Source organism: Montipora capricornis, chromosome 3 (assembly GCF_036669925.1).
Source record: "Montipora capricornis isolate CH-2021 chromosome 3, ASM3666992v2, whole genome shotgun sequence".
NCBI lineage: Eukaryota > Metazoa > Cnidaria > Anthozoa > Scleractinia > Acroporidae > Montipora > Montipora capricornis.
In genome coordinates, this window is record NC_090885.1 from 26,599,874 (window position 1) to 26,623,777 (window position 23,904).

The window sequence follows — 23,904 nt, forward strand, 5'->3', positions numbered from 1 at the left end:
ATTCATGGCTACTAATCTCTTCATCTTTGAATCGAAAATTAACAAGCAAGGGTCAAATTGATTTTTAAATTATAACGCAATTCAGATCAATTGAAAGGGAATTGACTCTCTATTTACTATTACTGTTGGTCCTGGCCTGTGCGATGATTTCCGGAGTTGACGTGTTATAAGATCACCTCGTACGAGTGGCATGAAAAATAAATGTACAAAAACACCGAAAAGTAGTTGTGATGAGTTATTTCCCAGAAATGGTGACCAACGGTGGAAGCTGGAGATTTATGTAAATACGGGGGTATAAACGAAAGCCTTTACGGAGGAATTTGGGTCTGCGACTGCACTATGATGAATGCAACACACCGTGAATGACTGATAAAAAATTGCGTTATTTAAATTAACCACAACATGGTTGACTGTATAATTCATTTGTTTCATAGAACAAGAGCAAATCCCTTGCCCTGATATTGAACTTATATTCTGGTTGGTTAAAAAAAAATTAGGCTGCAATGCACTTTACTAACTCTTGTGTGTTTGACCCTTTCGAAATGTCTTTCATCAACGGCTCAACTTGAGCTCACTTAAATTTTATCACAAAAAATATATTTTACTATGCTTATCTCGCTTTTTATTCCCTATTGTGGTTGATTTAAACGATAAAGATAATGAGACCTTGAAAATCACGTCGCGGGCGGAAAACTGGTGACGGCAGAATTTTACTGTGCATACATTCCTGTAATTTGCTTCGAACGTGAATCGCCCGCCCCCCATTGAAGCCGGCTCGAAGTGCTCACATTTTCTAGTACAAATATTTACGCAAAATAGTTGTTTGGCGGTCGAAGATCTTTAAAGAACCTTTTTATAGGACAAAGCACGCAAGCTAACTTCCGGTTTAGCTTCCACTGTGTTAAAACTGCATTAAGCCCCTTTTTGTAATATGCTGATTTAAGGGAGGTTTGATCCACCGGTCGTCCAATATGAGGCCCGTAAGGTGTAACGGCATTGGGACCGGAGAATGCTTGGAAAATTGATAACGTCGAAGTGTGTATGGGTGTATAAATAGCCTTTTCCGGTATGCGACCGAGCAATTACTCAAATTTCCGTCAATGTCTTATAAAAACAGTTACTCTTGATCCGCGAGAAGGTCAAAAGCTGTATAGAAGAAGAGAAACCGCGGGACCACTGACTATCACGCTCCCAGCTTCAGTCAAACAATTCAGCTGGCTAGTAACATACCATCACCACCTCCCTTGGGATTGTTATTCAGTTAAAGGCAATGAGGCTGTTGGCCATTTTTTCGCTTTGTATCAACGTTTACGGAGGCCTTCGCGTCACAGGCACAAAGTGCAGCAGTGCGAATTGTCCCGCATTGTCTAAAACGCCGCAAAATAGTCTTGGTAAGTAAATATTCCTTTAATTTACTGCTGAATATCAAGAAAAGCTCGGCGCTGCTTCGCAACAGGATCAAAGATCCAGTGTCGATTTGATGGAATAAATAGCGCACAGCCCGGATTTGCTCAGCAAAAGAACTTCATAAGAAAGTAGTATTTTTGAGCGAGTTACTGCATTGACCATAATACCATTTAGGCAGGATTGTTCTCCAAGGATAATGTACTTCGGTCCTGTACTTCTCGGAACGAAACAAAACCATTGCAAATTTGCATTTACTTCCGACAAGATAAGATAGAGTTGCTAGGCTTTGAGCTTTATCTTAATAGTGTACAGGAATGTATAAACTTTATTATGCTGGAAACTGATTAGTTCGAATACATATTTGTGAGACCACATTACGGTGGAATGCAACTTAGTCAACCTATACGGTCAGGCGATTCAAAATGTCAGAGGGATATTGCTGCAGTGATTCAGTCTCAATTGCTCGAGAACCTAAAAACAGTTACACTTGAAATACGGGTCATCGCGCTAATTTAAACACGTAAAAACGAGCAAAACAAGCCTTTTCCCCTCCGCAATGGCCTCCTTTGGACGGTCTTTTTTTTACAGAGGAGCGGGTCATTTGAAGCGAATAACTGGGAAAATATAACATAGAAAAGATCTGCGGTCACATTTGTGCGTTCGATACATTTCTTGCACAGTGTCGTGGAAGTACCATGCTGTTATCTATCAACAGTTGTTGTTTTTGCAAGTTTAAGCTTGATTCTTCCTCTTTTTGCATGAAGCTGCCGTTCAGAAAGCCACGGTTGATCTTGATGAGTTTTAAATAGTCGCTCGTTTGCTAAGTCTTTGTTCAAGTGCTTAAAATATCTTTGGTTTATTAGACGACAAAACATAACTGCTGAGCGCTTTGAGTTCTCGATCGCCGGCAGCCTCAAGACGGTTAATACCGGCAAAGATTTACTCACAGTTATCTTCACTTTCCAAGAAACCGAGATTTTCGCAACATGACAAAAGTTCATTACATCTGTGTGGTTTAATAGTTGCTTTTGTCAAAGCTCAAATAATTTTTTTTTTAGCACTGGTGACGATCATTACCTGGCAAATTTGTTTTGCCATTCATTTCTTCGGTGTTGTGGGAGGGGTACCCATTCTGTCGTCGTTATATGTCATTTGTGTAGACTTGCCTTTAGGCAAACTGCCTCACGCGTCCCGGCTTCGTGTTGTCATATATTCCGAAGTGACGCAAAATATGCTAGAGTAATGACCAGAAACTATATAACGTGACCTTACAAGTAAAATACCCAAAACAATATAAGACGTAATTTGTGTTGCGTGTAAAAGTGCTGTAATTGGACGGTCAATATCAACATAGCGGCTCGGAAATAGTTCACTCAATAATTTTCTCAAGAACTTAACAAAAATCGCTTTGGGATTGCTTTTTAATTTCCAACATTTAGCCCACTTGAAGCGAACTTCTGGATCATCCCAGATTATTTTAACGAAGCGAAGCGAAGCGAGGCTCATACTCTTGCGGCAAAGAAGTTAAAACTGTCTTCGTCAGCCTTAATTTTTAGCGGTGATAAAACAGATTCAGAGCTGAATCAACTAACGAGTGTCATCAAATGATTAAATAGGGGTATAACCTAGTGCCATGTGTACACATTTCACCTCTGCAACTATGCAGGCATACGCAATTCGATACAAGTCGGCTTTTTCTACTCAGTCGGGCCAGCTTTGAAACGGTTTAAAATTTCGCGTCCGACAGCCCGCTTTTTGGATAACTTCTATGCCTGTCTTCACCTACCGCAGTCAATAATTAGCTTTGCGGCCATTTCTTTGCATCCTGATTTGATATAATTATCCTAATCTTTAATCTGATTTTTCCACTCCGTTTTTTCAGAATTCTTTACTCTGATGGGCGTTGTCTATGCCTGCTTTATTTCTGGAGGAGTTGACTTCAAAATACTAAAACCTTTTGTTTACTAGCAAAAGGAGATTACTTTGTTTCCCCTAGCGGGTTCTTTTTGTTGCAGATTTTAATCTTGTTTAACTTTGAGTTCGCAAAAGGGCACTTTTTGTAAAGCGTTTATCTTGACTTCGTTTGAGAAAACAAAAACAGATTAAGACGTTTTAAATTCCAAAAAAAGGAACGTCGGTCTGAGATCGCCCAGGACTTCGACACCTTCATTGTGGCAACACCATTCTTCAGACCCTCTCTTCACAGTAAGCAAGTGAAATCAATGTAAAAGTTAAGGTTGCGTCTCATTTGCTCTACTTGAGGTAATAAATCGCTGATTAAATGCCTAGCCAGTTTCAGCTTGCTAATATACTAACTTTGGCAGTACTGGTAAATACTGGTGGATTAGATCTCATTTTACGTGTACATTGTGTATTTGTCTTTCATTATTCAAGTTGAATCTTCCTTTAAGTAGAGACACTTACCATATCATTTTCGTCGTCATAATCTCGTCTCAAATGGAGAAACAATCAGCGGCTTAATCTTGTGGCTACGTGGTCAGCTTGCTTCTTTTCAACCGTTCAGTATCCAAGATGGAATCAACTTTTGAAAACAGTAAAGGGGCTGAAGTTTGTTTTTTACTGATTTGGCTAAAAAGATCTTAAACTACTGTAAAATTGTTTACATTTTATTTTTAGTCGTGATTTCGAAATCTATTAAGAAGTAAGAATAAGCCATTTGATTTAAGTTGGCAATTTACGAATCAGGCGTTGGAGGAACTGAGTTATCCAGGTCCGTTTAAATAATTTGTTTTCCACTATTTTCACTCGTTTTATCTGTGATTACTATTTTCGAATGAAGGCCCTGTTACCTCATCATTTCGCGCAAATAAAAACAGCAATCTGAACGAAAACAAGTGAAATTTAAAAACCTGCAAAAATATATATTGTTTGAACTCCTAGATTGTTCTCAGTGTTTCTCTTCGTTTGTTTGTCACAAAAACTAACAAACAAAATGAAATAGAAAAGGAATATCACTTCCTATGATTCTTTGTTTCTCTGGAATGGAGGTGAGAAAATCAGACGGTTGGGAGATTGTCGCCATACTCTCTATCGATAGCAAACTACTCTCTATCGGGGCTCTAGGCGTGGATTATACATAAGTGCATATGTGGCGTGTTTGTCGTTCATGTTTACTCTTTTTAATTAACCCCTGGTAGGTTCGAAATAAAGTGCTGATAGTCTGAAGACGTTTTTTTCAACTTCTTGCACACGGCAAGGTTACTTTGATGAGCGCGATAATTAACATGATGATCGTTATTGTTATTCATGAAATTCCCATGTAGACGCAGGACACACCGCTGCATTAAGCTTTCCACGCGTTTTAATCAACAAATCTTTTGCACAGCATCAATGGTTAACGGCTAATTATGAATCCGTGGATCACCGCACACAGTTAACGGGTTTTCAATACTTAACCAAAGTCACATTTGTGTGAATATTCTCCATCTTGAATAACCTCTGAGTGGGTGTGAAAAATATCAGACTCTGTGCTAACCGCTTCACTGATCGTGGGTGAAGCTATCAAGGAACCATCAAATATATCTGTCCTAGATGCCTAATATCGAACCCTTCACGGTGCTTAAAAAAAAAAAACAAGAATATGCTTGACGCGACTTTTCTGTTTCGGGCCAGATATACGTTGATAATTTCTTTCAATAGCAGGTAGGGAGGCCGCTTTCCCAGTTTGTTGCTAGATTTTCGTGCGTTGAAACTCTCGAGTTCAAATCCAACTAATCTGTTTTCAGCTATCCACCACCCAGTTTAAACTTACATGTGATAAATATAACATATTTAGAATACCATTAAAGGTTGAAGCTGGAGATCACGGGAAGAAGTTAACACCATGACCTTTGCTAGAATTTAAGGAGATTATTAATTTATTTCTCCATCAAGAACGCGACGAGCTACACGCAGAAACGCACTCCATCTTCGACCATCCAAATCCTTTATATTTCATTACGTAAACCTGTCCGAGATAGTCCAATGCATGAAAGAGAAAGCAGGGAGCCTGTCTTTAAGCATCGAGGCCTGTCTGGGCTGAAAAGGGATCGCCTAAAGAATTAAACAGAATCATGGGTTTATCACTGAACTGGGAGTTGACATGGTAACTTGACAACCGGGAAGAACGTTTCGCGCGTGGGGGTGGGGCTTGGTTTTTGGTATGGGTCACGGAAGTGTGAGGGGAGAGGTGAGACGTTTAGGAGAAAACAACGCCGTATGAGAAGAGTGGGAGGGGGGAGGGTATAACCCCCAGCCCCTCCCTTCGTGGCCCCTGAAACCCCTTTTCCAAAGAGGAACTGGTTCTTAACTCGTCTCAACAATGCCACTTGCAAGAGAACCTGGGCGAAATCCAATCCATTTAAAATTATCGTGCATTTTGTTTACAAATATTGATAACCTTCCAACTGTATTTTCGCAAGGATCACACTAACGCCATTTATGTCGTTCATTACTTTCTCTAAAATGTCCATATACAATATTTATAGTATTAAACTGATTACTTGCCATAAATTTGGACACAACTCTCGCATCAACGCCGAGCTTAATTCCAGAATCTGCTCTTTTTTTCTCATACTTTCATTGTCACTTTAGAGAAAAAGTGAAAGGAGACAATTTTTTTATCTAAGGGGTGATACAAGCTGGTGTTTTAAATCTATGATATTGGCTCGCCTTCGTAATAAAAGCAGAGACATTCTTGAAAAATTTATCTCTAGCTCAGTAAATAAATTTAAATTTTTGTGTGTCTGGGAGGAATCAATTTTGGCTTAATTGGCGAGGTTAATAAAGGAGACAGAGTCAACCGACTATAAACAAAAAAATCTCAGAGAAGGAAAAGCCGAATAAATTTTGTGGCTAAAAGCCATTTTGGAATTTTTTGGTTTGTTATCTGGCATTGATTTTGATACACAGTAACTTCTTGTATGGATATCGTTGCATATCTGATAATTCTGATAACATTCTGCTTGTTACGTAACGTCGCAGCTTTTGTTTTCATTCCCGCCCACAGAATTATCTTCATCAGTTTTGTTTAATTTGTTTTCCATTGACTTTTAATAATAAAGGGCTGTTTACATTTGAAAAGTCGGTACGAATCCCACAGCAGCATGGGTACGCGACTTCATAACGCCTCCTGTTTTCTTTACCACTGCGGCTCGAGAAATGCCAATTTAGATAAGATAAAATGAGGAAGTCAACACAACCTACTCACCCATTTCAGTCCTTTTGAAGGCCAATTTCACAGTAGAGCAAGAGTTCTTTCCTTGTCAAGATCAGTGATACTGTGACATAGTTTCGTACCTCTCGTTCTACGTTTGTACTATTTTATTTTATTAACTTTGCCAGTCAAGCTGGCAGAGCGCCACAACAGCTTGCGCCAATTGCTGTGGCCCCTTTTTTTACCCTCCCAACCATGATACACAACAGAAGACAGACCACAACACCGGGAACTACGTGCCCTTAGCTTGTCTTAGCGACAAGTGTGTGGGTTCTTTTACGTCCCACAAGATTATTAACATTGAAGTGTTGTGAGACAGGGCCTACGGTTTATCGTCCTTATCCGAGAAGACTAGAGAGTCTAACCATTTGCAAATGTAATTACAAAGGCAGCACTTTCTCCTCAGTCATTTGAAGACCCTGAGTGTTGGTCCGGCCGGAATTGAACTTGCGACCTGCCGCGTGACAGCCCGGTGCTTAACCAACTGAGCCACCGGTGCGCGGTTAATTACAACGCGGTTAATTACGCGGTTAACTACAACGTAAACTTGGTTTGATCCTCGTTTCTTTGTCTCAGAAAGCAAACGGCTTGGGCACCGGTAGCCGCTAAAAAACTATGTGAGAACGAGTTGTTGTAAGGACGTACCAAAAAAAAAAAAATTCGTTGGACATATAGTCACAAAGAAGAGAAAATTTTTCGAGTAACCTTTTCAGTAATATTTTGTGGCGCGGTGGTCCTCGTTTGGTCACTTTTTTGTACATGACGCGAGAGATTTGTTCTCAATAAAGAGTTGCGATTTTGGAACAGAAAGAAAACACATAAAATTATATACACATTGCGCAGTCGGTTACATTCAAAGTTAGTTGTTCATTGTTATGCCATGTTACCCGACTTTGTTATGCCATGTTACCAGATGGCCGGCACCGTAACTTTCGCTGTTCTCAATCAGTCGTTTCGTTTCGTCAGTTTATCGAAAGGTCTTTGTCAAACACAAAGCCGTAATCTTGTGCTCCACTTTTTCGTTTTGGGTTATACTTTGTTGATTGGGCAAGCAACAACTCCTGACAACTTCCATCTTTGCATGATTCTCTTCGTTGCGACGGGACAGACAACGGTAAAATCGATCATAGAGCCGCCATTTGGGGGCTTGAGCCGTTCGACAAATATTAACACAAGGGTCAAACGCTTTGTAACCACTGTGGATAAACCACCGTTTATTCTACTGCCAGAATCAGGAATCAACACAATCTATTGACTTGTGTTGCTTGTGGTATTGCTGTTTCCTGTTTTGTATGGACTTACTGCTTGCCAGTGACGGCATTTAAACCTCAAAGTTCCTAGACCTATGCAAGCAAGGTCTCCGAAATGTTTCCCCCACTCGAACCGGTTTTCCTTAAGAATCTGACAAAGAGATTCCGTTTCCTTTCTCTTTACTTTCGCGCGTATTATTTTCGTTTCGTATTTGTATTTCACAAATGTAAACAGAAGATGATCGCGTCTTCTGCTTGCCACTTGATGCTAGACGGGAGCTCTTCCCACTTCCTTTTTATCGCTTTGGCACCCAATATGCAGTCACGATTGGTGAACACCGGAAAATAAGAGAAGAAAGACAGAAAGAAATGAACCTCATTGAAGTGTCTAGTCCTTCTAGCGCTGGAGCACTAATTGGGGACACTGTAAACCGAAACCAACAAGTAACGCAAATCAAGTCAAATGTTGGTTTTTTGAGGAGTGGGGAAACCGGAATACCCGGAGAAAAACTCTCGGTGCAGAGTAGAGAACCAGCAAACTCAACCCACATATGACGCCGAGTCTATGACGCCGAGTCTGGGAATCGAACCCGGGCCACATTGATGGGAGGCGAGTGTTCTCAGCACTGCGCCAACCCTGCACCCCGGAAGTAATGTAGAAAGAATCAGTTGTTCACGATGGTAAACTTAGATAGAAGTTAAGGTTGGCCGGGACACCGTGGGACGAATAGATTACGAAGCCAGTGTAACGATCTCAGAGTAGACTTTCGAAAAGAAAACTTTGCAAGCGAGACAAGTCGACCTCTCGCGACTTCGTCGCTCGCTCATTCACTTCGCGTACGAAAAATCACTTCTGGGGTTATCGTGAGGTCGACTTGTGGCGAGTCTAATCTCAGAGCTACTAAAATTGCGCGAAAATACTAGCACTCGAATGATTGGACCATTTTCGAGTTTGTTTTCAAACCAGGGGCCCGTTTCTCGAAAACCCTTGTTTCAGGAAGCTGGTCTTTCAATATGTTTTTTAAGATAATTAACGGCAAAATGATTGTAAAAAATGATGACTTAAAATCTCCCCTCTCTTAAGACACAAAAGGGAACCGCGACACCCGAAAAGTTTCGGCACTTTCGAGAACGGACCACAGGTCTCAGTCCAAAATCTCTCATTTATCATGAAAAAAGTTATGCTCTAGGAGTTACTATATCTATGTTGAAGGTCAAAACCGGTCTAAGATTGAATCTGTTAAATTGGTGACCCTCATTTTATTTAGGCTGAATATGCATGTTACAGTTAAATTTAAATCAGCTATCAAAGCCCAGAGAAGGATTGAATCACCTATACCTTCCCTCCTGCAGCGATGTCTCACGCATCTCAACAAATCTTATTGTTTCTTACCATCTTATCGGTCCATGTATTTATACACTGATTCATCGAGCGTCAACATTTATATTACAACACAGCAAGGGAACAAAAACTGTACTATGCACTTATGTGTACCGATACTCCAACTAGTAGGACTCCCCCACATTTATAGTCCTGTGCCTTCATCACTACACTAGAACGATGAACATCCTCAACCCAGCGAAGTTCTTTTCATTATTTACTTTTGTATAATTAACAATTATTCGCCGAAGGCGAAGTGATTATCGGTGAATATTCACCGAGACGAAGTCGAGGTGAAGATTCACCGATAATCACTGAGCCTGAGGCGAATAATTGTTTTAGTATAAATACACAGGTGATTATTTCAAAAAAGAGAAAAAAAAAAACATTTCAAGGCGAAATCATCTTCACTTACAGTGGCAAAACGACTACTGGCAGCCATTTTGTCCGTCGAGGTGATTATTGGCTGATAATCCGAGATAGCAAACCAATGAGAGTGCGCGATTTTGTATAATCACCTGTGTATTTATGCTAATAAGTCATAATTGATAGCCATCTATAATAACCAAAGGTAATCCTAACCTGACCCTAATTTTTTTTTAGGCTTAATTTAGGCTCCAAAAAAAGTTTCCTCAATTCATCTCGGTTCGGTTGTTCAAAAGCCGATTAACGCTAATCCCAGATTAAAGATTAACCAAGGAATTTATTTCTAAACTCTCAAATGCTGTTCAACGCTGACATTCAACAAAACTCTACATTAGAAGAATTCAATCTTGAAAAACGAAAATAAGCGAAAGAAACTTTCACCAAAAACTTGAAAGCGTGGAACCACGTAGGTAAAATGACTATCATCACCAATTAAACCTGTTGTAGGTAAAAACGGCATCAACGTGAGAACGGATTTTACCCAGATACTACTCCACCAGCACTCGAAGATAAAATTCGTATCCCTGTGCGGTCATGTAATATCCGCTATATATTTTCACAAAATAGCTTTCATTTATCAGAACTCGCCGAGATTTATTTATGTGTGTTTGCGTTTCTAAATCAAACCTACAGAAAATGGAAAAGCATTAGACTTCGCTGATGATGATCCTGATGAAAAATATTCGTGCTGTGCGTGTGGTGAAGCGACCTTTGACATCACTTTCATCGGTAAGTACGAAGGACAAATAGACGAAAGTATTCAAATAAGCCAATCAAAATTTGATGAGACGTGAGGACACAGCCGGCTCAAAGAGCGGGAAAATGCGTGCGTACAGGTGGCAATGGTTTGACTAGCCTCCGAACAGGCTCACTTGTTTGGAGTATCGAGAGAGTATTTTGGCGGCGGAACTAGACTGCGGAAGGCGCGAAGCGCCGTATACTTGATAGTCGCGTGTCAAACGCTCTAGCTCCAGACCTTTCATTCGAATATTGACCGCGTCGCCCGCGTTCGCAAAAAATTACGACTGTTTTGCAGTCTACGGCGGAACCGTCAGAGCTGGCTAGAGTCCTCGCCATATTCTCCGCGGCTCTTCGCTCGATCGTCTATCAGCTGTGGTTTGACTCAAAGTTCTCGTTGGTTTCCAAAACTGAGTGTCACGAATCATCTCTCCGCGCATTTTGAAAAAAATTTGAAGCATCACATTTAATTTTCAACTTATGCAGCTACAAACTGAACCCACGAATGCGCGCACAGCACACCATCCTTTAGTTGAGATCAAATAAAGAAACAACAATAAAAGCAAGGTGACACGCGCTAACACCAACCCGGTGTGGCCAACACATCACGCGTGCGCACAGCTATTTCACCCGGGCAATTAGCAGCCATGGACAGCTGTTTCTGCCTTTTGGGCCTCATTAGCATGGCGTAGCCAAAAAATCAGGCGGGTGTTTGTAGCATCCCTTTAAGTGGCAGCTTTACATGCCATACATGTGGTAAGCTGGGTTGGGAACAGCAAAACTGTTCTCCCACGGCAAGCGTGTTGCTTACCAATCTCTTAATGTGATCCACCTTCCCACACGCTTGCCGTGGGAGAACAGTTTTGCTGTTTTGCTGCAGAAGTATCGGACGATGATGTCTCCAGTTTCTTTAGTTCTTTTGGTGAAGTCCCTTCTGTTAAGCGTAGTAGGTACGATGGCTCTCCTGCGCTCTACAATGGCAACCGTGTTGTGAAGATAGCCTTAGACAATGAAATGCCGTATTTTGTTCGTGTTCATGATTTTCCTTGTCGTGCGTGGTATGCTTGTCAGCCCCCTCAGTGTTCTGGCATCTGATGATGGAGAGATGGCTTCTGGGGATGAGGAGGTTGCTGCTAAACCCCGTCCACTTTGTTCTGCACCTGCTGTTTCTACCTCGTCGACTTCCGTCTCCGTGTATCCCGCTAAAGTTCCTGCTCCTGTGTCTGTTTCTACATCGCCGTCTTCAGCCTCCGTTCCTGTATCGCCTGAGGTTCCTTCTTCTGTTCCTACTGTTCCTGCATCGTCTGCTGTTACTGCTGATAGTGAACCTGTTACCTCAGTTGCTCCGTTGTTGCTCATCGTGATAAGATTGATTCATGTCTTCTTTAATTTCTGCTCTGGGCGACTCCTCCCGTGATGACGTGATCTGCATGTCTCCTGCTCGAGTTACTGACTTTTGTTTCTTGTGTGATAGAGAAAAATGGTTTGTCCGTTGATTCTCATCAGTACATGGCTCGTTTTGTTTATCAAGTTCAGCGTAAGTTTTGTGTGCAACTACAAACCGGCAAGAAACCTATGAAGCGAGCTCCAGCTAAGACATCAGAATGCAAGGTTTCGCCTGCTCGCAGGCAGACCCGCCCGAGTCCTATGAACTTTGTGTTTGTTTTTCTCTTGAGAGACCTTTTTCGAGTTTGCACTTTATTTTTTCCTATGACGATTGTAAATAGGAGTTTTTTTATCTTGTGAATAAAGGAGTTTGTGTTTTTCACGAAAAAGAAAAAAAAGCTGTCCATGGCTGCTAATTGACCGGGTGAAATAGTTGTGCGCATGCGTGATGTGTTGGCCACATCGTGTTGTTACCGTGTTGGTGTTAGCGTGTGCCATCTTGCTTTTATTGTTGTTCAAATGACTCAAATTAAGCTAAATAGAGAACTCTTGCATGCAAAGGATCACTGTGGAGTAGAATTACTGGGAATCTGGTTGGTGTTTCTGCCTGTCGCATAAGTTAGAGGTAAATGACATAATTCAGCGAACAAGGAATATCCAAAAATGCACAAAACTGGCTACAAGCGAGTTTTTACATGATAAGCGTCACAAAGTGTCCTCTTGCTCCTCCCAGGCCCCCTCGATGTCAACACCTCATTCGTCCTACAGTTGATGAATGGCAGAAAGTGTCGTCAGCTAAACTCTGCTTCTTATGTAAACGAAAACCCGTACTAGAAAATAACCCATAATGCTAGCGCTGCCCTTGTTAATCTAAATACGTCGTTTATGTTATTTTTATCGAAATTGAGCATGCGCGTGGTTACGTGCATTTTCGGCCAAGTTCAGGTGCCTTCGAAGTACTGACATAAGTTGTTTCACTTGCACGGTGCGCAACTTAAAGTGCTCCGCCTTGAAGTAAAATTTTGCCAATTATGGATCTCGCCACTCTCTTAGGCATTGACAATTTTAACAGTCCTCTGTAACATGAGGTCAGCCATATCGTGTTGAGCAACTACATGATTGTCAAAAGACAAACAAACAAACAAAAAATATACGGTTTTCTCACCGAAAGGTAAATGGACTAAGGCCACATATCCACGTCACTTTCCTGGATTGATGGCTCGCTGGTCTCCTCTTATTGGCGCATCACACAGCAAAGATTACATCCTATGGAAGTATGGAGGGATGGCCTCGCCCGGTGTAACCAGGGTCAGCGAGTGGGGAGCTGTTGAGAAACTGCAACAGGAGATGAAACGTCAGGGAGATAATATTTTCAGGTGAGGAGAGTGTGTGAGTTGCAGTTTACATTAGAGACCACTACACAGCGTTGCACATGAGCATTTCAAGATGAATCCCCTGAGTAAGAGCTTAAATTGTAAATCTGCTACAGAGCGTTTTCACATGACGTCACGGCGGCCATGTTGGTGTTCCAAAACAAAGGAATGGCGGCCATTATGGTGTACCAAACTAATCCTCCGGGAATTGAACTCTATTTTTATGCAAATACTTTCTTTTGTTTCAGTAATCCAATTTGGCTGCTGGTCACGTGAGTGAAAACGCTCTATAGCTTTATATTCTTATTCTGTGACCTACTGAAAGCCGATAAAGTAACGCGCTATTCGGACCAAACCTATATACATGCATGTACCCCTCCCTCTACTACTTTATTGTTAGTCACGTTGTGTTCAATAGCGTCGATAGACGTGAAAACGAAATTAAGACCCTCCCTGGTTTTATTAATTAACGTTATATATAGCGAGTTTGAATTTGCAATTGCATTTTCTTAATCTTGAAATTAACCATTGCAAGACGTTGTGGACGCAAATATTGGAGAATTTGATTTAGTTTTTCATTTGAATTCGCAGCATTATCAAGACTCCAGCGTTGTACAAGAGCAATGGCCAAGTTTCCACAACGTTTAAGGCGGACAAAAGGCGCAATCTCGTTTCAGCACTTGCAAAGATGTTCCCGAGTCCTGACTGGAACGTGGGCGTGGATCGAGTGAACCTATGTGGCGGTAATTGCACATGGAGAAAACAAATCACGATGGATCTTCACCCATGGGACGCTGGTAAAAACAAAATGTATTTTATTCAAGATTGCCACGGTGTAGTCCTATCGTAGTGAAAGTGGCAGAGGGACCCCAGGCGCGGCCCCATGTATTTTTACATTGTTTTACAGGAATCGGCAATTTGAAATGACTGAAAATCGCGGACACTTTGGAGAGTAACAGCATTTCTCCGTAGGTAGTGCCTTTCCCTCCCTTCTCACCTGGCTGGTCACACACCTGGCCCTGTCACAGCACTGATGGCTGAAGGCATTTCCCGAGCTTCTGTACATTAATTTGTATTTTTGCACTCAGCTGAGATCCATTCTTTGTGCGCATGTTCAAATTTCTCTTATAAAACGCGGTCTATTTCAAATGACTGGAAGTTACGAATTTGTCACGGCGAAATAAAACTATAGTCAGTTTACATAAACGATTTTTCTATTTTTTAATTCATTCCCCCTAAGCTGTCTTCAATTTAGATCAGGAATAGAACTTCCGAAAAGAAAAAAACCGCCGAAATTCATCTTTTTTTATTGATACTCCTACAGGAACCGATGATGGAATCACCTTTATATCAGCCAATAGAAGATCAGAACCTCAGCAACCAATCAGGAACATAACCAGACACACTCACCAACATTCTGAGGCATCATTTCCGAACACGGAAGGAAGTGACATCATACGACCCTTTGGTCAGATTAAATTGCAGCTCATGGACACTTCCGGTGATTGTGTGCAAATTCGACAACCGTTTCCTCCACAAAGTAAGTGCCCATGGATTGAATTTTATATTCACTCTTTGCACGAGCTTTTAAACTCTCTGTCCGTAGACGAAGCTTTAAACTCAGGCTCATTGTCCGTGCAAGTTAAAATGCAACGATGAGGTCGGAAGGCAAATGGAACACTTAAAAGAACAAAGATAGTGATTTGTTCTTTGAGTACTTTTTCTATGACGAGACATATATGAAAGACATATATTTGAACTGCGGAAAGAATCAAGTTGCAGATCATCGCAGTTATAAACGTTACTTGAGCTGTAACGAAAGGAAAGCAGGGAAAATTCAGACTTGAACAAATCAGGGTTGAATTCAGCCTTGAATTAGAGGGATCAGGCTTGTATGGCTTGAATTCAGGTTTGAATGCCCTTTCAAGTCTGAATTCAAGCCTGAATTTTTCAGGCTTTCCTTATGTCACTTCTCAAGTAACGTTTATAATTGCGATGAGTGATCTCTTAACTTAATACTTTTATACTCGTTAACACCATTTTTAAGTGTACTCTTTTTTCGCTTGTTCAGCAACTTTGTAAACACTGAGAGGTTTGAAATTATCGTGGAGTACTTTCAGGGGCTCAAGATTGTATTTTCAAAAAGTTTGCGTTATCGTTACTGGGGCGGTCGTTGCCGCATATTGCTCACCATTGGGACAATCAAGCAAAATGCTTTGATGAATAAAGGTGTGTGAAGCGTAATCTGCGAGGCGGTGAACTCAGGGAATTCTCGTTTATCTCTTCACACAGAGAAAAGAATTCATTGCGAAGTTTCCCGATGGTCGTCATGGTCGCCTTGTTCGGTCACGTGTGGACATGGTCAACAGGTTAGGGGGCGAGCAATAATCAAGAAACCTACGAATAATGGATTACCATGCCCTAATCTGGCCGAATTCAGACCTTGTGCCATGGACAATTGCACTGGTGAGTGTGTTAAGCTAATTTGAATTACCTTGAGCGCATGAGCTCCTGGAATTACCTTATTCATGTTCGAATACGTCACCAGTTGACATCTCAATCCAATCAATAGGTAGGACGTTTTGTGACATGTACCTATTGTTTAATGGACTTAGTTTCCTGTTTCTTAGTGGCAGAGCAACAGAAATAGGAATCGGAAGGCGTTGCAAGAAGCAAGAAACAACCCTGCAAGAAGCGCTCGAACTCGAATTTTTTCCGAGTATGCCCTTATCACAACAGAAAAATTTACCACTTCGCCTACAAATATTTACTTCCTCTAGAAAACAGGCCATTGGGTGAATGAAGGAGTGAGCGAGTGAAAGCCTTACATGGAAAAAAACCTCTACAACTGGTTTACATATTTGCCTTATGGAATTACTCTTCAGAAAACCATCTGTGAATACTTCTATTAAAGAGACTTAAGTTATCGACTTTGCATACTTCTTTGGGAAGATTGTTCCATAGAAGAGCACCGCTACTGATAACTGAAACTACGCTTCATGTAGTCAGTTCTGGGTTTCAGAAGAGAAGATTTATAATTCGAGACTCTCAGGTGTCGAAGTTACTTTTTTCAGGCTTTATGACCACACTGCTGTGTTGCTTGCCACAAGTGTGGCTTGCCGGTGCAACGCGAATCTAATCGCAAGGAAAAAATAAGTATAAACTACTAGAAGGCAATTGCAAAAAAAGGCGCCGACGAAAGAAATGGAAAGAAATATCTTCTTCCTTTTGCATTATGTCACAGTTACGAGTGAAGCGGAACAGCGAAAACGGCAATGTAATCAAATGGTGCAAAAAACTCCAATTGTTTCAAGCCCTCAGTGTCATGTGAAGTTGAAAACAACATGGCGCCAGGCTCGGACGCCATCTTGGAAAGAGATTTTGCGCAAATAAACTCAAACGCAAAGGAGAAAAAAGTAACAGTTTATGTTTATATTTATGTGCGTTGCACATGTGCATCATGCCAGCTTTGGGTATTTTAGCGTCTCATTAAGGCTGCCACGTTTAAAAGCTGAGCGAACCACTACATAATCGCTTTTTTCGCTTTGATGATTTAAGTAACTTTTTTCATCTTGACCTCTTTTGTCAGTTCCACCACTTTCGATCAAGGAGAACTGCAAGCTCTCTCCGTGGTCTAACTGGAGCGATTGTCGCGGTACATGTGGTCGTGGTGGTCGATTTCGGTCGCGCACAATTCTGCAAAAAGCGGGACCTGGAGGAAAGCCGTGTCCAGACTACCACTCGCTTATAAAATGGAGAAAATGCAAGCTACCTAAATGCCCTGCAGATAAAAGCAATGGTAAATCTTAATTATAGCAAATGATAGTTATTTGAATATTATTGCCAATGCTCCGAAGGTAACTTTTGTTTGTGGTTTCCATGACCGCGCGGTCCATTTTCACACCAACTGACCAATAAGAGGTCGTATTTGATATAAATACGCAGGATGACACAGAAATAATAATTGCTTTCAAATAATGGTTGTTTTTGTCTCCTTACAGGAAGAATGAACTGACAGACTAAAAGACACACTAAAATAAATTGTCCAAAGTCGTCCAGACGTCTCATGTGTCTCAGTTTAGTGTAAAAATGGCCAGTTTTTATCGTAATAGAGGTTTTGCACGGCAGCCATTTTGCATGGCAGGAACAATAGGTTCATTTTCCTATGGGAACAAATGTTTTTATTAATGCAAAACATTTTAATTGTTCCTGCCATGCAACATGGCTACCGTGCAAAACCTCTATTGGGACAAATATGGTGAATGCGCCTTTCCGACAAAAAAAAGCACAAACGCAAGCAAGACAAAAGTAAAAATCCCTTTTATGTTATATGCGTCAAACTTGTGGATCGTGACCATGCAAGCCTTATGTCTTTTTGCTTCCAAAAAAAATAATAAACCATGAACTGACAACTGAAAGATGTTTCAGTTATATTATTTGCTTTTTATTCTCCTTAAAGCCCGGGTGGGGATCTTCGTCGCAAATTTTGAATTGAACCCCTGAAGGAGACCAATCTGGGCATGGCCTAGGCTTTTTTGACCCCTAAAAGAGACCATCTTTAATAAGTATTAAATATAAATTTTTATACTTCTTGCGCGCAATCCTAAAGGAAACCCTTTACGGCTACATACGATTGCGTTTTGCCCAGAAAACCCTCTGTGAGACCAAAATCCGAAAATTATACCCCTAAGCGAGACGACGAGCATCCCTACCCTTCCCTTCACCCTTCCGTGCGTGGCTTAAAGCCTTTGAAATCATTTCTCATTATAATTTTCTTTGTCAGATTGTATCGTAACAGAGTGGTCTCCGTGGACATCGTGTACTAAAAAGTGTAATCGAGGAAGAAAGTTTCGGATAAGAAAGATTATTAAAAGCGCAAAGAAGGATGGAGCTAGTTGTCCGACAAAGCTAAGAGACAGGACAAGATGCCTTCATGTGAAATGTTCTGGTGAGTTCCCTTTTGATTTGCCGAATCAACTATATTTTCATGCATACAAACTTTATTTGCTACACAATGCTAGCTTGGAGGAAAACTACTGAACGATCAAAGGTGAATTTTATCATGTGGCATTTTCTGACAAATAGAAGCCGAGGGAAGGACAAATGGAGATAAAAACATGAAACAATGTTCCATGACGTCTTTCGTTTCGAAAATACAGCATTTTGAATTTCCGAATTGTCACCTTGCGTGACACCATGACACAAAGTTATTTGGTTGGAAAAAATGTCTATGCCTATGAATCTCAGCAGTCTGAGCGTTTCAAGTGCATTAAGAGATGTGTTCATACACATATATTTTATCTCATGAGCGAAAAGTAAGCGCTTTCATTGCTTCGTGAATTCCAGATTCTCGTGTTGATTTTTGGGCGCCATATTGGTGCACCAACATGGCGGCTCCTTACAAAACTCTATAAAGTTGCGTAAAACGTTTCGACGAAGATGTACCGCACATACCTGAGAATTGGTGAGGTGATTTACGAATTTGTCTCCTACAACATTCCAAGTTTCTGGCTTATTTCATTGAACGGTTTCGATTTTATTTTTTGTTGCGTGACAGTAAAACGAGCGATAAAAAAATGGAAATCATGATTTACGGTTAAGAACGAGTTTCAATCGAGCGTCGTAAAACCAAAACCAAAGTAATTACTTTGGCCAATCAAAAAGGCCGATGACAATCCAGTAAACCAATCCAAACTCGAAGCAATTTACACCTAGCCGACACAAAGCGCGGGAAAATGTGCACGCTCAAGTCACGGACCGATTTATGTTTAGTTTAAATTTCCCGCGAAATGAGACTCCCGCAAGAATCCGATGACAAATCACAAGCCGTCATAGCGCCACTGATTGTTGTTCTATCACGTGACCAGAAGGCGGGAGATCCCATGAGATAGCACGGTGCTTGCGCGAGTCATTGCATGGTTTGCGCTTTGCGCGATTAGACGTACTTCGTGAGAATTCCGTGGCATAGGCTTAGTATGCATGGGGACAGATATGGATAATGCGTTCTCTTACCTCGTCCTTAATTTTGATCACAAAAGAGTATTTATTAACAGACTTGTAAATCTTTGTGGCATACTTACCATTAAAGATTTATTTCCTTCCCTTTAGAATGAAGACTCGAAGACTTCATCAAACACTGTCTCTTGCGGACAGAACTCTCTGTGATGGAAATCAAGATTTGCGACTATCAAAAAGGGAGTACGTCTGGTTGTAGCAATAGAACGGAAATGAATCTTGTGCAGATATTTATTTTTGGTGAAACCAAGCGATGAACTCATGCCAGGACAAGTGAAGTACTTCCATGATGGATTAAATAAAAGTCCGCGAAGCAAAACTTACGGATGTTGTCCTAGATGAACTATAGAGGGAATTTGCAATATGGAGAAACAAGTTTCCATTTCTCTTGTTTTCTTGTTAATTCCTAAAGGAGCGAGATAGCTTGGAAGAGATTGGAGAAACTTTCAATATAAAGAAGCGTTGAACAATAGACTTATTTCTCGAAATTCTTCCTGGTTATATATTTTTTGTGCGTGTGTTTACAAATTGTACATTTTCTTTTGAATATATTAATTGTATTGTTTTCTCTACGAATGATTTGTTGCTTCCTCACGGTGAATTTCTTTGTCAGACAGTAAATTATCACACGAAAAGCTTCTGGTTAAAATAAATTAGGGGAAACATTCAAACGGTAACCAGCTTCATTTCCTAGTCCAGGCAATTTAATAGCATCCTATATACACTTTTCCTATTGACTCATCGCATTTTCGATTCTTACATCTCAATCTGCAAGTAAATTGCCCACATATTCCTCCAGTTAAATGCACTCAAGCCGCCATCGTCTATTGGTTAGGATCTCGCGTTGTGGCCACAGTAACATTATATATTTTTTAAATTGTTATTTAAATGTCATTACTTATTTATTTAGTAAATTGCCCACATATTCCTGCAGTTAAATTCATTCAAGCCGCGATCGTCTAGTGGTCAGGACCCTGCGTTGTGGCCGCAGTAATGCAGGTCCGAGTCTTAGTCCAGGCAACTCATCGTATTTTTAATTGTTAGTAGTATTTCATTACCCAAGTAAATTGCGCACATATTCCTTCCTTTCAATGCACTAGGGCCGCCACCTTGTAGTGGTTAGGACATTGCGTTGTGGCCGCAGTAACTCAGCTTCGAATCCTGGTCCCGGCAATTTGATGTCAACGTAATTTTAATTTCTTGCTTAAATAACATTTCAAGAGAAATTTGTGCGCACATTTTTTCAAGTCAAGGCTTCAAGCCGCGATTGTCTAGTCGACAGGACACTGCGTTGTGGCCGCAGTAACCCAGGTTTGAATCCTGATCCCGGCAAATTGATGTCATCGAATTTTTAATTTTTAAGTTGAATAACATTATAAAAATAAAAAGCACACGTATCCCTTCAGATCAAGGCGCTCAAACCATCCTATTTTTAATTCTTAGTAGTATCTCATTACCCAAGTAAATTGCGCACATATTCCTTCATTTCAATGCACTAGGGCCGCCGCCGTCTAGTGGTCATGACACTGCGTTGTGGCTGCAGTAACCCACGTTTAAATCAGGGTCGCGGCAATTTAATGTCATCGTATTTTTAATTTCTTACTTAAATAACATTTGCTCACATATTTCTTCACGCTAACGCACTCAAGCCGGGATCCTCCAGTAGCTACGACACTGCGTTGTACCCGCAGTAACCCAGGTTCGAATCCTGGTCCAGATAATTTATTGTCATAGTTTTTTTAATTTCTGACTTGAGCAACATTATAAACGTAAATGGTGCACATATTTTTTCATGTTAATTCACTCAAGCCGCGATCGTCTAGGTAACAGGGCACTGCGTTATGGCCGTAATAACCCAAGTTCGAATCCTGGTCGCGGCAAAGTGATGTCATCGTATTTTTAATTTCTGACTTAAATGACATTACAAAATACATTTGCGAACATATTTCTTCATGTCAATTCGTTCAAGCCGCGATCGTCAAGGGATTAAGACACTGCGTTGTGACCGCAGTAACTCAGCTTAGAATCCTGGTCTCGACAAACTGATGTCATTGTATTTTCACTTTCTGACTTAAATAACATTATTAAAGTAAATGGTGCGAATGTTTTTTCGTCTCAATTTGTTCAAGCCGCGATCGTCTAGTGGTTAGGACACTGCGTTGTGGCCGCAGTAACCCAGGTTCGAATCCTGGTCTCGGCAAATTGACATCACCATAACTTATTTCTTAAATTACATTTTAAGAGAAATTTGCACACACATTTTTCATATGAAGGCGCTAAAGCCGGGATCCTCCAGTAGCTACCACACTGCGTTGTAACCGCAGTAACCCAGGTTCGAATCCTGGTGCAGATAATTTATTGTCATAGTTTTTTTAATTTCTTACTTGAGCAACATTATAAACGTAAATGGTGCACATATTTTTTCATTTTAATTCTCTCAAGCCGCGATCGTCTAGGTAACAGGACATTGCGTTATGGCCGTAATAACCCAAGTTCGAATCCTGGTCTCGGCAAAGTGATGTCATCGTGTTTTCAATTTATGACTAAAATAACATTACAAAATATATTTGCGCACATACTTCTTCATGTCAATTCGTTCAAGCCGCGATCGTCTAGAGGTTAGGACACTGCGTTGTGGCCGCAGTAACCCAGGTTCGAATCCTGGTCTCGGCAAATTGACATCACCATAACTTATTTCTTAAATTAAATATTAAGAGAAATTTGCGCACACATTTTTTATGTGAAGGCGCCCAAGCCGGCATTCTCTAGTAGCTACGACACTGCATTGTGACCGCAGTAACCCAGGTTCGAATCCTGGTCTCGGCAAAGTGATGTCATCGTATTTTCAATTTCTGACTTAAAGAACATTACAAAATATATTTGCGCACATATTTCTTCATGTCAATTCGTTCAAGGTGCGATCGTCTAGTGGTTAGGACACTGCGTTGTGACTGCAGTAATCCAGATTGGAATCCTAGTCTCGGCAAAGTGATGTCATCGTATTTTCAATTTCTGACTTAAATAACATTATCAAAGTAAATGGCGCACATATTTTTTCCGGCTGATTTATTCAAGCCGCGATCGTCTAGTGGTTAGGACACTGCGTTGTGGCCGCAGTAACCCAGGTTCGAATCCTGGTCTCGGCAAAGTGATGTCATCGTGTTTTCAATTTATGACTTAAATAACATTATCAAAGTAAATGGCGCACATATTTTTTCCGGCTGATTCATTCAAGCCACGTTCGTCTAGTGGTTAGGACACTGCGTTGTGACCGCAGTAACCTAGCTTGGAATCCTAGTCTCGCCAAAGTGATGTCATCGTATTTTCAATTTCTGACTTAAATAACATTATCAAAGTAAATGGCGCACATTTTTTTTCCTGTTAATTCATTCAAGCCGCGATCGTCTAGTGGTTAGGACACTGCGTTGTGGCCGCAGTAACCCAGGTTCGAATCCTGGTCCCGGCAAATTGACATCACTATATTTTCAATTTATTTCTTACAATAAATTTTAAGAGAAATTTGCGCACACATTTTTTATGTGAAGACGCTCAAGCCGGCATTCTCTAGTAGCTACGACACTGCATTGTGACCGCCGTAACCCAGGTTCGATTCCTGGTCTCGGCAAAGTGATGTCATCGTATTTTCAATTTATGACTTAAATAACATTATCAAAGTAAATGGCGCACATATTTTTTCTCGTTAATTCATTCGATACGAGACGATACGATATGAGCGTGCTGCGGGAGCAAAGATTAATAAGAGCAAGTGCAAGGGACTGTGGTGCGGTTCGCTCAGACATCGTGTTGATCAGCTTTACGGCTTTGACTGGTATAATGATTGCCTCCCTGAAAAGATTCTAGGAAAATATTTTGGTAATATCGATTGCTCACGTAGGAACTGGGAGGAAAAAATTCAGAAGATCGATAATATCATTGGCGCTTGGTGCCACAGAGATCTAAGCCTCAAAGGAAGAGCCCTCTTAATAAACAGTCTCTTAACATCCACCTTATGGTATAACATTACATCATTGGCTGTGCCCTCTTGGGCCATTTCTCAAATCGAGCATGCGATTTATGGTTTCTTTTGGAAAAACAAACCTCCCCTTGTCAACACAGACATCTTGGCGCTACCCCTGAGGGAGGGTGGTTTTAACATACCTCGGTTGGAGACGAAGATTCAAGCTTTTCGTTTGAATTCACTGAGAAAGCTTCTTAACGAAGAAGATGCGCATTGGAAACACTTTACGGCTTATTTCCTTGGAGTGGCTAATATGAACCTTGGTAAAATGACCTTAGCTCTGGACTTCTCTCAAAGGCATATTACTCGGACTATCCCTGCCTTTCATAAGGAACTGCTCAATGCCTGGTCTAAGCATAAGGAACACCTTATTCGTATGCAGACGCCTAAATCTACTGTAGATATCTTACAGGAGCCTTTCTTTCTTAATGAGCTAATTGCTGTCCAAAACAAGCCTCTTCTATATACGGATTGGATTGCAGCTGGAATTGTTCGTATTAAGGATATATGCTACGAGGTCGTCCCCGGTTTTCTACCTGTATCTGCTGTTTTTGAAATGTTATCGGATCAGCCTCTGCGGCCTATATCGGAAACGCGTCGACAGTTTGATGAAATGTTGGGAGCTTTGCCACCGGACTGGAAAGATTAGATCTGCATGCGCTACCCAGAAACCCAACCTAGCGTACAACCCTTTT

General features: G+C 40.9%; 1 protein-coding gene and 3 non-coding genes across 4 annotated transcripts; all 4 read left to right on the forward strand.

Annotated features, from left to right (window-relative positions):
- Positions 1-1,055: 1,055 nt before the first annotated feature.
- Positions 1,056-19,862, forward strand: LOC138042698 (spondin-2-like). The gene is made up of 9 exons (XM_068888666.1): positions 1,056-1,391; positions 10,313-10,408; positions 12,975-13,179; positions 13,768-13,973; positions 14,501-14,716; positions 15,469-15,642; positions 16,766-16,975; positions 17,960-18,124; positions 19,285-19,862. Exons 1-9 carry the CDS (start codon positions 1,271-1,273, stop codon positions 19,287-19,289), a joined length of 1,398 nt encoding a protein of 465 aa, XP_068744767.1. The 5' UTR covers positions 1,056-1,270; the 3' UTR covers positions 19,290-19,862.
- A 1,457-nt stretch (positions 19,863-21,319) lies between these two features.
- Trnah-gug (transfer RNA histidin (anticodon GUG)) lies at positions 21,320-21,391 on the forward strand. Its single transcript has one exon. It is a non-coding gene; the product is annotated as a tRNA-His (tRNA).
- Positions 21,392-22,265: 874 nt separating this feature from the next.
- Trnah-gug (transfer RNA histidin (anticodon GUG)) lies at positions 22,266-22,337 on the forward strand. Its single transcript has one exon. It is a non-coding gene; the product is annotated as a tRNA-His (tRNA).
- A 248-nt stretch (positions 22,338-22,585) lies between these two features.
- Trnah-gug (transfer RNA histidin (anticodon GUG)) lies at positions 22,586-22,657 on the forward strand. The gene has a single exon. It is a non-coding gene; the product is annotated as a tRNA-His (tRNA).
- The last annotated feature ends 1,247 nt before the right edge of the window (positions 22,658-23,904 follow it).